Consider the following 15,552-nt stretch of genomic DNA (forward strand, 5'->3'; position numbering starts at 1 on the left):
TGTAAGTTATAATAATTACAAGTTGAAGACAAAGAGAGAACAGACCCTACTTTTTTAAAGAAGGCTCCCATCCCCTTTTCCTAGGAATCTACGGGAACCTTGTTTCTGTCCCTAAGCAAAGGCAATTGTGTGAAGCAATTGCTGCTGAACAGGACAAAGTCATCTGTTGGCCTTTTGCTCTTCAGTCATTTCATTCAGAAACCATTTGCACAGAAAGTGGTCTGCGTGATATTAGAGACTTCTAAAATGCTATTTTTTTCCCCTTTTACTAATTTGGCTTCTTTGTAACTTTTGGAAACTGAGCCTGAATTATGGGATGTTAAAATATAATTTAAAGGAAAATAGTAATTACAAAAAGCAAAACAGGGATGATTAAATTGTAACACTTTATGACATCAAACATAATATCTGGTGCGTTGTTATAAATTTCAAGAGATGATCAATTAAAGATATATATCTGTATCTTTATATATATTATATATATTATATTTATGTATTTTATATATATATATATTTTTTGAGAAGAATAACACATCTGTTGGAAAGCTAAACATCCTAAAATGTTCTGTACCAGTCTGGACTAGCTTATTTGTCATTAAACTTTATCTGATTTGGGGTTTTATCTAATGTATGTTTTTACATTCAGATAACACATAAGATAAGCCAGGATTTAGCATTAAAGCTATCAATAATGTAATTCTGTATATTGCTGTATAATTGGCAGTTACGTGAAGTCTTTTGTGAAATAACTTGTAACATCCCATTGCATGTGGTTATGAAAGAGCCACGCAGCCAGTAACTGTAGGTGGAGGTGGAGCTGGCTGGCTTTTCTGTTGCAATACCTATGCTGTCTCCAGTGTTTTGCTGATATTGATATAACCTTTTATGGAACTGTCCTGTAGACCAAGCCATTGAAATGACCCATGTTAAATGCTTAGTGCACATATGTATGCACACGCAAACTGTCAACCCTAACGTCAATGTCTGGAATTTGCCAACACTCTTTCCTCTATGAAAAAATTGATAACGTGGTGCTAGTAAAGTCATTTGAGTGGTCATTTTTTATTAAAATAACCTAATTAATTTAACAAAATTAGGCATGGTATTAGTTTCAAAGAGAGAATTCTGCAGTGGCCTGCAGTTCAGGTAACCTCTTTTACTGTCATGCAATGCCAGCTCTTCCATATGGGGGGGTTTCAATTGAATATGCACAAGAGCAGTGGAAAAAAAATGAAATTTAATATGTAAAAAAATTTGAAATCTGTTCCAATCTTACTTGAAAATAGCTAGGAATCCAAGTTTTTATGTCACTTCGAGCAGAATCAAGTAGCCAATGGCTTTCCAGCAAATTTAAGGTTGTATTCTTTTATGTCTTTCTTTTGTCTAAAAATCTGTCAGTTATTTGGTTATGGAAACTTTGGTTTAAGAGGTTGGATTTGGGGGGGCTTATTTTCTTTTAGGGTGAGCTTCCAAAATATACTGACCTTCCCCCCTCCAAAAAAAAAAAAAAAAAAAAAAAAAAAGAAATCCTATTACAAATAGTAGATTTAAATTGTAAGTCTTTTCAATGTTGATGCTTTCTGACTTAGTGTCCGCTCTAGGCAGCTAAGACTAGGCTTATTAGAAAAGCACAAGGACATGTATTTTAAGAGGATTTTAACTTGGCTAGAGACTTTCTGAGATGCATTTAGCCTAATGTAACTTAGTTATTATATTTTTCATGAATATATTTTGTATAGTGGGATAGTCATTACCTCTTAGAAATAGTCATTCTTGGTAGAAAAAGGCAGTTTGTCTCTGGTTGTGTCATGCTGAGATGCTTCAAAACTCAGGTTGTGTTCACTTTCCACATTCAATTTTGAGATGTCTTTTATGATCTTCCAAAAATTTGCCTACAGAACCTTCAAATGAGACATTTCATGCCACTTTGAGTGTAGCAGAAGTAAATGCATCCAAATAACTACATCCTAGAACACTGGAATATGAATTGACAGATAATTCCCCTTTAGTGCCATTTTTGGTATCCTTTCACTGTCAGTCACAGAGTTTTTGTCACGAGTGGCTTCTGGGATACAACCTTGGCAGTTTTGAAGTGAATAAGAAGTTTCCCACAAAATTAGAAGACTTTGAACATGAGGGAATACTTGGTTTTATTAATTTATTTATTTTTATTTTATTTATTTATTTATTTATTTATTTACTGATGAGCTTGGTGTCACCTTTATAATTCCACTTCCTTTAGAGGCTAGATCTGAAAACTAGAATCCTTTGCTTTAGCAGAACTCTTTGACCTCCTTATGGGGTATTGTGGTCAAACCCTGTGATCTAGAATACAAAAGGACTACAGCATCTGATAATCTGCAGCCTTTTGTCTTTTGATTTGTATAATTATCAAATATTAGAATTTATAGACAGAACATCTCTGGTCTATAATCTAATTTGTCTTTGTGTGCCAGTGCAGAATTGCTCTCTTGAACCTTTTTGTTTCACTGTGAAGTGATGTGGTTAGACCCACTCAGTCATCTAAAACTCTTATCTCACTAGGTTACCCAAGGGGCAGTAGATTTCCATGCCTACTGGATAATGTTAAAATGTGGATGAGTATACAGAATAGTTAAAGTGCCACTGAACAGAATTTGTGTTGATGAAAATGGGATAAAACTACAGTCTGCACCCTGAGTGCTAAATTAACCCTGGTTATAAATCATATATGCAGTATATGAAGGTAAAAGATAAAATAGAGTCACCTGCATAGATTTAGCATTTTGTGAGTTTTGAAAAGAATTTAATTCGCATGATGAGGACATGAGAATTCCTTATAGGAAGAAAATTAAATTATCATTGGCATCAAATAATGCTAAGGAGCTCTTTATTCTTTCATGACATACATGAGACTTTTGCTATAAAGAGCAAATTCTCTTGCTTCGTGAATGATAGAATGGTTACATGTCATAATCTGCTTTCCAAATCCTAGGCGTTAAAAACACCTAGCTAGCAATGAAAGCTATTGCGTAAGTATCATTAGACATTAGATAATACAATGCTCCTAAATCATTTTGGGTACAAACTTCTGCAGTCCATGCGCTTTCAACTGAAAATAGCTCCAATAGACCATCGCTAAAAAATACTCTGCTTCCAAGGAGGCTGCCCAGGATATATGTTCTTCATATTGCAGTCATTTTACATGACTGTGACCACAATCAATTCCTTAACCAGGCTCGTATCATTTACTTACAATGAAAGTGCCTATTAAAAAAAAAAAAGTATCGTTCAGAGTGTAGAAAGTAAGGTTTCTATTTGTCTTCCAGTCATTGTGAAATTACTCTCATGTCACTTTTTTTTGTGTATTACAGATTTCTAATGCGTTTTTAGGATGTATTTCCAATGTTTTAGAAGCAACACAAGAAATAAGTTTCTTTATAAACTATTTAATTCACTGAAAGAGGAAAAAAGAAGAAAAAAGCCAATGAGATTTGTATGTGAACAAATATTGGTCATGTTGTCTTTATTTATAGCCACTTCTCGAAGATAGCAGTGAGGAAATGTGACATTTGGCTTTGTCTGAGTATCGCTTTTTGGAATGACTAGTTGGTATCTATATTTCTAACTCAGTCACTACCAAGTACCTTTAGGAATGCTTTCGCTCTGAGTTGCTCTTGTGTATCAAAGATTCAGTATTTTTAAATCTTTGGTCTATGAACAGAGGCCTTTCAGGCTAGTGGTGATTAATATTTAAACCTTTTATCTAAGAATGTGAAATATGCACCATTGGCTGCAGACTGCCTCAGTAATGCCAAAGGTGTTTCACATAACCAAGCCATTAAAATTGTAGAATCTGCAGCAGTGATACGTATGTGCATGGGAATAGCTGTTATGTGGAGGAAAAAGGGTTAAGAAGCTTGAAATAGTTCAGCTTAGGGATGGGAGAGCTGAGGAAGTCATATTGTAATATTGTCTAAATAATGAACAGTCTTGAGGAGATAGGCTCTGCTTTTTTCAAAGTGAAAAACACGTGGAAGATAGGAACTGTCAAGTGAATCTCCTTTTTTGCATGACAAGGTTGTTAGAGTCTGGAGCTCACTGGAACTTAGAGGAATTCACCTCATGTTTCAAAAACGGTACCTTCTCTTACAGTCGTATCCAAGCTTACAATGAACGCTAACAACATTTTTGAAAAAAGTTATGTTCAGAGTTTAAAATTCCCTGCGAGTGAAAGGGCTTATGAAACACTTGGGTCTGTGCAAAACGACGTGATGTCAGAGGAGCCGCAGCTGCCAAATACCCGCCTTTGGAGCGTACATTTTTACTTGCAGGTTTACCTGTTAAGGTTTGAGTTTGTTTTTGTTTTTTATTTAGAAGTTTAGAATAATGATAATTTTATCTGGAAACCTAGAATTTCATACAAAATATATGCAATAAAATTTGGCCATTCCTTTATTCCTAATTCCCTGAATCACATATTTTTTTTCTGTTAGGGAACTTCTGTGAAGTCTAGTAAGAAAGCTTTTTCTTTTTTTGCTGCTCCACAGAGATAATGATAATCTTTCTTCATTTTTCCATTACTGGAAGCTTCCAGTGGTTCCCGCTGTACTACATATCTGAGTGAGTTTCAAGATTTCTCGACAAAAAAATTTTTTAATTAATTTTAGGGGTATTTTTAGTATATTTACCAGGCATACAGAAATATCAGTTAGCATTGTCTTTATTGTTCTTCCTCCTCTTGGTGGAAAATTCCTTTATGGCCTGATTTTCTTTCCAAATTCTCATACTATTGGATTAGACTCCTGTAAGAGTTAGGCAGGAATCTTTGTCACAGGACTGCATGGTGCTGATACACTGCGTGTCCTCAGCAAGGGAGACTTTTGACACAGGTTGAGCTGTTAGGTGTCTGTGGCATGATCGTAGCGATGAGGGTGATCAGAACTACAGTTTGGTCCAGATTATTCAACATGGGATGTGTGCTTCACTGACAGACAGCTGATGGAAATCAGTAAATTAGTGCTAGCATTACTTTTCCCTTTGTATTGTGAAATCAGTGTAATAAAAAGGGTTTGCATGACTCAGACAAAACTGGAGTGTCCTTGAGGAAAATGGAACAAGAAGTAGTTTCAGAAGGCAAAATGGCACGATGGAATTTTTTATATCCCCTACTGACTCATTAAGACCTTGTGGAATGGACAGTAAATACTACTCATAATTTGTACTCTGCTACTCAGAAATAACACTTCTTCACAGGTAAACAGTAGAATTGTTTGATGCAAAATAAAGAAATGAAACATTTTGGCTAGGGTAAGTTTACCAAAAATATATTTATGCCTTTTAAATATCTCAAAGTAGAGAAAATGGTTCCTTTTAAGAACATAAAGATACTCATCTCTAAATGATGCTCTTCGTCTGTGGGGATGGAACTGACCATTAAAAACTGCTGTGCCGCTTGGAGGCAATTTGTTGTTTCCTTGTGTCTGTGCCCCCAGTGTTCCCAGCATCCTGAAACTATTAGCTGTTTTTGTTTCTGGAGTTGATCACAAGAGCAGGTACTATGTTTGGTTTTGTGAAAACTGTCTGAAAAAACTGGGAAGTCGTGCTCGTTGAGCAGACCCTTGTATTGGGTCCCAGGAGGTTTCAGCAGTTGCCTTCCTTCGAGATCTCTGGTCATGTTCCTGTTGAAACTTAAGCTCTATGCCGTGTGTCCAGTCACCTTATTCTAGTTCATATACTCTGTCTTAATGATAACGAGCAGTAGTGTCCCTCAGCCTGCCTTCCACCCGCTTCTGAGACCGAGCTTTGCACCATGTGGACGTGAATGGGAAATAAGGGAACGGAATAATACGACGATCTGATACAATTACTCGACATTTTTTTTTAGTAACTTCTATAGCAACTTTACATATACTTATACAGAGCATAAAATGGCTTGATAGAAAGCTGATTGCAGAGAGGGACTAAGGCTATATTTAAAATGCTCAGTTTTTCTCTTCTCTTTGATGCTAGGCTGAGTTTGCTGAGCAGCTGGGTCTGATGCACTATATGGAAGTCCTAATGCTGATCACGGCTGCTGAATACGTACCACCAACATCAGATGAAAATGTCACTGTGACAGACACAGAGTTCAGTAACGTTCCGGTTCGGTTATATTTGCCCAGAGAGCAGTCGAGTGGATTGAAAAGGGGCATGGTTTACTTTCATGGTGGAGGATGGTGTATAGGAGGGGCAGGTAAGCTCTCTTCTGTAAGCACAATGGAGCTGTATGGAGCTCCATGGTTAATCTTAATTATTGCCTTTTGTTTTATGAGATTTGTCATGGACAGGAGAAGGGAACTGGTATTTGCCCGAGGCTGGGAAAGGGAGGTGGGTACAAAGGTCTGGTCCTGGTGCTCTGTTTCTGTAATGGCTGTGTTTTATCTGTAGCACCTGGTTTTGTTGTGCAGTATTTCTGGAAGAAAGGAGCAAAAATGAATATCTTAATAAAGAAAAGAACACCCAAGTAGGCATAAAAAGAACTGGAAAATCAAATGGAGATGGAGAGACAGAGGTTTTTTTGCTTACTAGAAATTTGATTTCCAGAAACTTCCCCATGGCTCTTGCTCTCTCTAAAACTTCCTCTCAGAATCAGGAGTAGGTTGGGGAAGGGCCAGAGGGATTTACTGCCTCCTGAAATCTACCTGGGGGGAATTTTCCTTGTTAAAGTCTTCTATTACATCTTTATTTCTCATGTATGTTCTCCTAGGAGGGAAAGTGTAAGTCTCTTGTTTCAGTTACAGTTGTGCTTGGTTTTCTTCCATGTTATTTCCATCAGAATCTTCTAAGATATTTTAATTCTCTGTGCTAAGCTTTTGCTATCATTTCTGGAAATGATTCATCTTTCCTCTCCCACTCAGTCACATTCTCCGTTAGAGTGCGTCCTCCTCTTTTTTTTGACTGTAGTTCAGTGCTTTATATAAATGGATGTAAATGACTGTCATAAGCCATCACCCAAACTGGCATCGTAAATGTGTTAGATATGGCATAAATTCCCAACACTAAGCACTATCTCACTTAGTATTGCTTCTTCTGCTGTTGATTTGCTAGTCTGTGGGTGAATGAGACAAGTTCCTTTCCTGAGCAAACTCTTTAATTTCAGTGTGATTGGACACACGCAGCTGAAAGCTGAATCAGGCCCTTGGTGTAACTTTCATTTCTGTTTTCTCTGCCATGAAAGCTGAGCCTTCAGGACCTTGCATTGAATGGTGCTTTTAAGTTTAAATAATGTGTTGATTTTTCATGCTTTGCACTTTGCACCAATCCGTTGTTGGTTCATTTATTTATTTGTGCTTCTAAATAAAGCCACATGCACAGCAGTTGCATTGCACTGTTGCAGAGGCGCAAAGCAGTGGAGGTTTTGGAAAGTAACTGGGGAGCTTTTGCCAAGAGAAACATGTAGCTATTTGTGTATTCCTTCTTAAATGTACTGAAATAACATTTTTAAGTAACTCATTTCATTTCAGGCATGAAACCTTATGACCTGCTGTCAAGACAGACTTCAAACCAGTTAAATGCGGTTGTGGTATCAGTCAGGTAAGAGAAATTCTGCTTCTGGATTGAATGAATTAATTCACTTTGATTTATCTAATTTTGCAATATCTTTTATTTAGATTATGTGCTGTGCTAGCAGTAAGTATTTGAAAACAAAAATTGTCAAGATAACAGTGGTGAATTGGTGGCCAGTGCTTATTTTTGGATATTGCTTTATGAAGTTGAATGGCTAACAAAATGTTTGGCCCACTGTAATAATAGATACTTCCCATTTGTATAGAATTAATAAACATTCACTAGCTAGGACAGGCACTAGCAATCCTTTCTCCTTTTCTTAATGCTAAATTTTCACATGCTACATATGAGCCCTCTGAACAGAGGTAATAGTGACCTTCCAGTGATGGGTTGGGAAAGCAGGAACTCACGTCCTCAGTATTTGCTCTCCTGGCCTCACAGATGCTGTAACCCCGAGCAGTTCACAGACATCTCTGCATGGGCCTGTGTTAAATTACTACATTGCAGTGCTTCTACACAGTGAAATGAATATTGCATATAAAAACAAAGGTGGAAATAATTTTCCCTCCAGAAAAAACCCATTCAAAAACTCATTGGAAAGACAGTTCCATGGCCTTACTGCACCAGAGGTGCAGGCCTCTCCTCCCCCAGGTGAATAAATATTGTCTGCCCCCAAAGTGAATCAGTCCCCACGTACTTGAAAGACTGCCCCAAAGTTCTGGAAAAGCTAGAGACTCTGTAGTATCTCTTGCCCCACCTTTGCTCCTATGGAGCTCTTATATGCACGAAATAGCTAAAATAAGATACAACACAAGACATCATGTCCTGTAAAAATACCTATTGATGCACAAAAGCCAAGGCTTTTTTTTTTAAAAAAATGGTAAATTAGTCTGTTGGGTATTTATTAGTAAATTTTATGTGGAGTTTTTAATTTTACATCATTTTCAAACAATATGAGAAAGCTCTTTGCAATACTGGCCAGATCAAATGAGGAACCTGACTGCCATGTCTTTTGGTTATGGCAGTGATGCAAAAACTGGGATAGTGTAGAAAATTGAAGGTAACTTTCTAGGACTGCTGTTGTTGCTACACACTTGCTGTAGCCTTGGGAAATGGACTTGGCCTGCTAGATCCTGTTGTCCCTGGCATAATTATGTGGTCTGTAAAAATAGCACATGAATTAATAGGCACTCCATTAACTTGTTAAAGCTAATTTATGCTCCCAGTCAAGTTTTTGCAGGTACAATATCATGCAGTCAGCTACAAGCATAGTGTAGCTTGTTGTTCATCAGCTCTGAGGAATTACTGCTGCTGTAAAACCCAGTGTATATTGCTTTAAAAATTTTCAGGATAAGCAATGAAGGGTGGGAGACGTTGTTTCAAAGAAAACTGGTGCAGAAAGAGCGATAGCCATTGCTTTACCGGGCAAAGCCCTACCCCTCCGTCAGGGCTCAAAGAGGAGGGTGTCCAGAGGGGATTTTCTGGCACCCCTCTCTCTGCTGGTGGGCAGGGCTGACGGAGAGGGAGCGCGCCGCGGCGCTGTGCTGGTACCAAGCGGTGGGTCCCGGGGAGCCGCTTGTGCTGCTGCCAGCCTGGCCCACTTCGTGCTGGCTGCCAGCAGCGAGGCCGCTGAAGCGGCTTGTCTGCGCAGGCTGCTGCCTTGCCAAGAAAGCTTCCCTGCTGCACAGAGATTTGTGAGCCCCTTACTAGCGGCCTCCCGTGGAGGCAAGAGCAACTTACTCTCCTCTATTATTAAAGTCGCTAAAAGCTGTCCAAAAATGCAAAGTCTGATATGAACTGGCTCAGGAAAACAGTCCCTTCCCACTCAACAGATTAGCTCCTGGAATGCATAGTCTGAGCCTTGAGGGCCAATTATAGTGATTGAAATGATCCTTTTTTAACTGTTGTTACCTTGCTAAACCAAAACAGCTGCAAGAAAGGACATTTGAATTGCCTGTTTTTCATAGGCTGTCAGGATTTACTAAGTTTTAATTAGTTACACCTTTGTAGTTCCACTTTTCTGTAGTCTTTAAATACTGAACCACAACTATAGTGAAATCTGTGCCAGGCACTGCAAGCAGAGAGGAGAAAAAGCATTCTCAGCCATGTGCAGTGCAGGACCTGAGGATAGAACGAGCAATAAGAAACAGTCACAGTCATGATACTGTAATGAAATAGTGGGATAGTACTAGTCAAGAAGACACAGACAGGCTCTGCATACCAATTGCTTAATATTTGGCAAGTATTTACAAAGGTGGTAGCAAAGAGGGGTTTGTTTGTTTGCTTTGTTTTTGATTTAGAAAGATTTTGCAGGAAGACATGTATTTTGTGGGTGTGTATGGGGAGTTCCTCCTCAGAATTAGGGAAAAAGAACCCAAAACAAAACAGATACAGGGCTTTAAAGGCTGGTAGAAGCTTTAAAACGCAATACAGAGATAGGAAAAGATACAGAGAAAAGTGTAGCATCGTCCAAGCAATGCTCTGGAAAACTGGTCCTTACAGGAGCATTTTGATGGGATGCGACAGGGCAGGATAAAAAAATGCAGTCATGAAACTACAAAACATTAAGAATCTGCAGAATGTTTTTTTGTTAAATGACAGATTGAAAAAGCATTGAGATGGCTGTGAAGGAGGAATATGAATAACGTAGACATTTTCTGGAGAGAGATGAAGGGTAATATCTGGTAGGAAATACAATTCCAGGAAGAGATTTTTAAAGGGAGCTGAGAGGTCACGAATGATAAGAAATGCAGAACTGCAGTTAGGATGTAAGTAATTATCTTTGCTGCCCTGAAGTATTTTAATTATGTGGATTTTAGAATGGTGATAGGGTAATGAAATGTGTGTGCTGTTCAAGTATTATTATGCAAATATTCCCGGTGACAGCAAACCAGCACTGCTTAGGGTGTAGAGCACTTCTTAGCACTGCTATCATGTTGCTGGAACAAAGATGTCAGTGCCTGAAGGAAAACGAGCTATTCCGAGAATTACCTGGCGTCCTCGAGGGAGGGCCAGTAACAAAGCGTGGAAGCTGAACGCTCACTAGGGATGGTGTCTCCCAGCCTATGGCATTTTTTAAATTTCTAGTGAAGTGGGAGGAGAAAGAAGCGCAAAAGCAAATTGTTGCTATTTTAACGAGAGGCTGTGTCTGAAGAATTAAGCTGTAAGATGGGAAAATCCTAGATGTTTTAGGTAGAAGAAACACAACTCTGAAAATGCAAGCATCTCTGGAGTTAAATAACACATTTCTATTCATGTCTCTGACAGTTACAGGCTGGCACCTAAGTACCATTTTCCAGTTCAGTTCGAAGATGTGTATGCGGTAACAAAATTCTTCCTCCAAAGCAGTGTCCTCTCGCAATATGGGGTGGACCCAAATCGGATCGGTGTTGCAGGAGACAGTGCAGGTGGCAACTTAGCTGCAGCTGTGGCACAGCAGGTACATGGCTTCATTTTTTCATGACTCAAAACATTTTTTTTTCTCATTCCAAGAACATTTAGAAAAGACAAACAGTAAAACTCTGCTCAAAGCACGTGCAACTCCAAAATGTCTCTTAAGTTGGATGTAAACAGGGTGTCATGCAGCCTGTAGTCCTGTGAACGAGTTTTGGCATTTCCAGCTAAGCAAGCTAATTATTTTTTGTTTGTTTTTTTGGTCATTTAATGGAACTGGAGTAGCTTTGATGCTATGGTGCTTTCCAAATCTTAATACCCTAAAATTTTTTTTTCATTATAATTAGGGATGTATATATCATGCTATCCTTAGGCAAATTTTGACTGCTTTAGATGTGTTGTCAGGCAAGTGAATTTCAGCAGTTTGATTCATATTGATCTAAAGTATAGCAAAAAAGAACTGAATGCTACAGTGTACAATTTCAATGCCTTTTTCTCGTCTCATTCAGGTTTATTTAATAAAGTCAGTATGATGTTACTCTCAAAATTATTTGGATTGTAACACATCTTGCTTGGAAAGGTTATGAATTTGCAGTGGACACTGAAAGCACAGAGAACGATAGAAGGCTGGAATTTGAGTGAATGGGGAAAAGGGTGACATTTAAGAAATGTCAGGTTCAGTTCATCACATCCTATTTTCCATGAGTTTAAAATCCATGGAATCTTAGTTATTTGAATTCTAACACCTCAGATTTAGAGAACAGGATGGATAATCTTTATAATGTGTGAAATTAAGGAGCCTCAAAACTCAAAATTTAAAATTATAAACACTTATAAATAGCGGTTTTTGCTACTTAGAAAACCATCAATGACTCTTAATACTTCAAAAAAAATCACAGATTCTGTTATCTTTTAATATGAGATAATCTGAAATTGTATTTGATGTTTGAGGCTTTTTATACAACATATTGTTGTAGGTGACCAGCCTATGAATTTAGGATTTATTTAAATCTATCCTACTTTTTATTAATAATCTTATTTTTCTTAGCTTGTGTGTTAATTCCTTCCTTCTAAGGTCTTCTGTCAATGTTAGAGAAACAGAACTTTTTTACTGACTCTGTGTAATTATTTTTTACAGTTGTTAGATGACCTTGAAGTCAAAACTAAACTTAAAGTCCAAGCTTTGCTGTATCCTGCTCTTCAAACTCTTGACCTAAATTCTCCATCTTACCGAGAAAATGAAAACACGCCAATTCTATCTAAGCCACTTATGGTCCGGTTCTTGAGTGAATACTTCACTACTGATTCATCTCTTAGAGAAGCAATGGCCTCCAACAGGCATGTTCCAGCTGAATCAAGCCACTTATTTCAGTTTGTAAACTGGAGTAAGTTGCTGCCTGAAGAGCTAAAAAAAGGTCACGTTTATACCAGTCCCGTTTATGGAAGCTCCAACCTTGGGAAGAAGTATCCAGGGTTTCTGGATCCAAGAGCAGCACCTCTGCTGGTGGAAGATGCCAAGTTACGTGGCTTGCCCCTGACGTATGTCCTCACGTGTGAGCATGATCTCTTGCGGGATGATGGAGTCATGTATGTCTCACGCCTTAGGGAAGCAGGAGTTAAAGTAACACACAATCATGCTAAGGATGCTTTTCATGGGGCTGTAGCATTTATTTCGAGCCCAACTGACCTGGCACTAGGACACAGATTGTCAAACCAATATATTAAGTGGTTAAATGACAATCTATAAATTGAAAATGCTGATTTAACATGCTTGGTTCATGGTCACTGGATGCGGTTGAGATACTTAGGGATAGCAGGGTGGTGTCTGTGCGAGATTTTTCGGTATGAGATTGCCACCTTCGCTATGTGTTTCCTCGCAGTGACTGCATTACAATGTTTCTCATATGCTCTAGCAGGCAAATTAATTTGGTTCTGATCTAAGCATTCTTTCAGTACTGTCATTTAAGTCCAGAAACCCCATAAACCATCAGTTGCTATCCTGGGATTTCTCTCCTGCTGAGACCAAAAGGATTCTTGGGCCTGGTCATCCTCCCAGCTGCTTTCGCACCCTGCAGCCCCCACTGAGCTCCTCTGGGATCACCTGCTGACTTTCATGCAAGTGAAAGACTTGATGTATTGCTGCTTTTGTTTGTTTCTTGTTTCTTTCTGTCAATACTTCATCACAACAGGCTTGTGGAAAATTTTAATGTCTTTGTGTATGGAGGACACTTGATAACTGTTTGCTTCCAATCCCCTTTGGGGTCCTTTTCCACAGCCACCAGAGCATTCTCAGGGTGGCCTTGCAGTGAATAGTGCTGTGGGGCCCCTTGGCAGTGCGAAATCATGTTTCCCAAGGAGTGATGGTGGTGAGTGGAAGTGCAGCGACCTCATTTCATGAAGTCGAGGCTGTTTGTGAAAACCTGCCAGTTGCATGTGGCTAATGTTTCTGTGACACTATCTTGGCCTAGCAGAGTTCAAGGCAAGCATCTGAAAACAGAATTGGATGGCTACAATACAGTACAGGTATTAAGAATGTAACTGTTTTGTGTTAGTGGTTTTATTGAGTAATTACTTTCATTAATCTGTGTAGTAGAAGGAAATAACACAATTAAACAATACTGGATACTCATCAAATAAAGGAAATCAAAGATTATAGCCTTACAATAGCACTGCTGTGTATTTTATGCTCTGCTTATTTAATAAGGTGTGTATCATGTATTCTAATTATTCTAAAATTATTTAGCAGTATTTTCATATGAATTTTTAAAAATAAAATTAATTAGCTCTATATGCTTGAAAAAGAGATGCAATTCAGCTGTCAGTCTTGAACAAATGTCCTCTATATAAATGTTTTGTGTATTACAGAATCACAGAATCAGTAAGGTTGGAAGGGACCTCTGGAAATCATCTAGTCCAGCCCCCCTGCTCAAGCAAGGGCACCTAGAGCATGTTAGACAGGGTTGCATCCAGGCGGGCCTTGAAGATCTCCAGAGAAGGAGACTCCACAACCTCCCTGGGCAACGTGTTCCAGTGCTCTGTCACTCTCACAGGGAAGAAATTCCCCCTCACGGTAAGGCGGAGCTTCCTGTGGTTCACTTTGTGCCTGTTGCCTCTAGCCCTTTCGCATGGGACAACTGAAAAGAGTCTGGCCCCATCCCCTTGACACCCTCCCTTTTGATTTGTGCTGCTTCTGAATTCATCCTTCAGGTGGCAAGTGATTTACTCAATATTGTAGGAATAATAATGTATCATGGGATTAAAAAGCAAAGCATCTCATATAACGCACGTGTTTAGCATTGCTATCTTGTTTGCAAGTGCGCATTTTCTCAGGGTACGTATGTGTGTCTGTGAACTCGCACTTTGTTTGGAAAATGCCTTGTTACGGAGCTCTCCTGTAACGGTGTTGAGCAAACTGCAGCTCTCCTGCACCAACTTGGTCTCCCGTTTCCCAACAGAAGTCTGTACTGGAGTTTAATTTCTCCCTCATCTGAAATTAATTCGTAGTGGCTTGTTACTGCTGAGGAAGTGCATGTTTGTGTGTGCTGCTGGGGAGCTGCCTTGCTAGCAGCTTCAGTCTGATGCTGTATACAGAAATAATGATATATACATAAAAATGTTTTCCAGGTAGACAGTTTTCCATCTGGTTGCACCTGGTTGCAGAACAACTTGAATTTTCTTTTGAATGCTCGGTTTCTGTAACAGATGATGGGTCTGCTTGGCTCATTCTTGGATATACTTTAACAGCACACTGATCAGCTTGGAGCCAATTTGCTTCAAATGAAAGCTGCTAAGAACAGTGTTCTCAATCTCCAGCTCTATCCCATTTATAAAAACACTATACAATAGTAGGCATATGAGGAGAAAATTAAGTTAATTGATACTTGCAGCTGAGTGGGGGATGAAATAAAGCTTCCCTTCTAATTACGTTTTTTTCCCATTGTCAGTTTGTTAGTCCTTAACTTTCTACTGATCTCCTGCACTCATACAATAATGGTAGCTTTAGAGTGTCGACTGTTCAAGCCATTGGCGGGGTGCTCATCTATGAAAGATGTTTTCATTATGCCTAGGAAAATGCCAATCAAATGATGTATGCAACCCATTCAGCGGAGTGCTCGTCAGGCTGTTACAGATGCGCTGGAATCACTGGATTTCAGCTGGCTGAGGAAAATGGAGCTTCCAAAATTAAACTACAGTCTCAGTATCAGCAGGAATGTGGCCTCTCTGATATGGACTGCAATGGTCTATATAATTTTATGCAGTTAAACTGTGCAAATAGTTTGTTTTCTAGTATTTTTAGAATTGTAGATAAAAGTTGTTCATTGCTGGCAACTTCATTTTAATGTCCAACAGAATTGGTGCTGCTCAGCATATTTGTTATTTATGTAGGATCAACCATTTCATAAGAACAGTAAAAGGGTTCCCCTTAAGGGGTTAAAACTTAACACAAAAAGCTTTAGACATAAGCCTTATGCTGAAAACTCTACCAGCAGAGGACAGTACATCACAAAACTGCATTACAAGAGAGGCAGATGCTGAGTGACCCTGAACTGCTGAAAATGCAACAGCAGCTGCCTGAATGAGCAAAGTATATAAAAGCTGGTGAGAAGCAAGTATTATTTATCAGCCACATAA

General features: G+C 38.8%; 1 protein-coding gene across 5 annotated transcripts in view; it reads left to right on the forward strand.

Annotated features, from left to right (window-relative positions):
• Window positions 1-13,584, forward strand: part of AADAC (arylacetamide deacetylase) — an 83,784-nt gene extending 70,200 nt beyond the window's left edge. For all 5 annotated transcript variants that reach the window (XM_062582266.1, XM_062582268.1, XM_062582269.1 and 2 more), the window contains 4 exons: window positions 5,992-6,214; window positions 7,485-7,554; window positions 10,795-10,966; window positions 12,059-13,584. In XM_062582266.1, coding sequence (XP_062438250.1) covers window positions 6,019-6,214; window positions 7,485-7,554; window positions 10,795-10,966; window positions 12,059-12,667 — 1,047 coding nt within the window. In that variant the 5' untranslated portion in view covers window positions 5,992-6,018 and the 3' untranslated portion in view covers window positions 12,668-13,584. The remainder of the gene's footprint in view (window positions 1-5,991; window positions 6,215-7,484; window positions 7,555-10,794; window positions 10,967-12,058) is intronic.
• Window positions 13,585-15,552: the final 1,968 nt, after the last annotated feature.

The sequence above is a fragment of the Rhea pennata genome, chromosome 9 (assembly GCF_028389875.1).
Source record: "Rhea pennata isolate bPtePen1 chromosome 9, bPtePen1.pri, whole genome shotgun sequence".
NCBI lineage: Eukaryota > Metazoa > Chordata > Aves > Rheiformes > Rheidae > Rhea > Rhea pennata.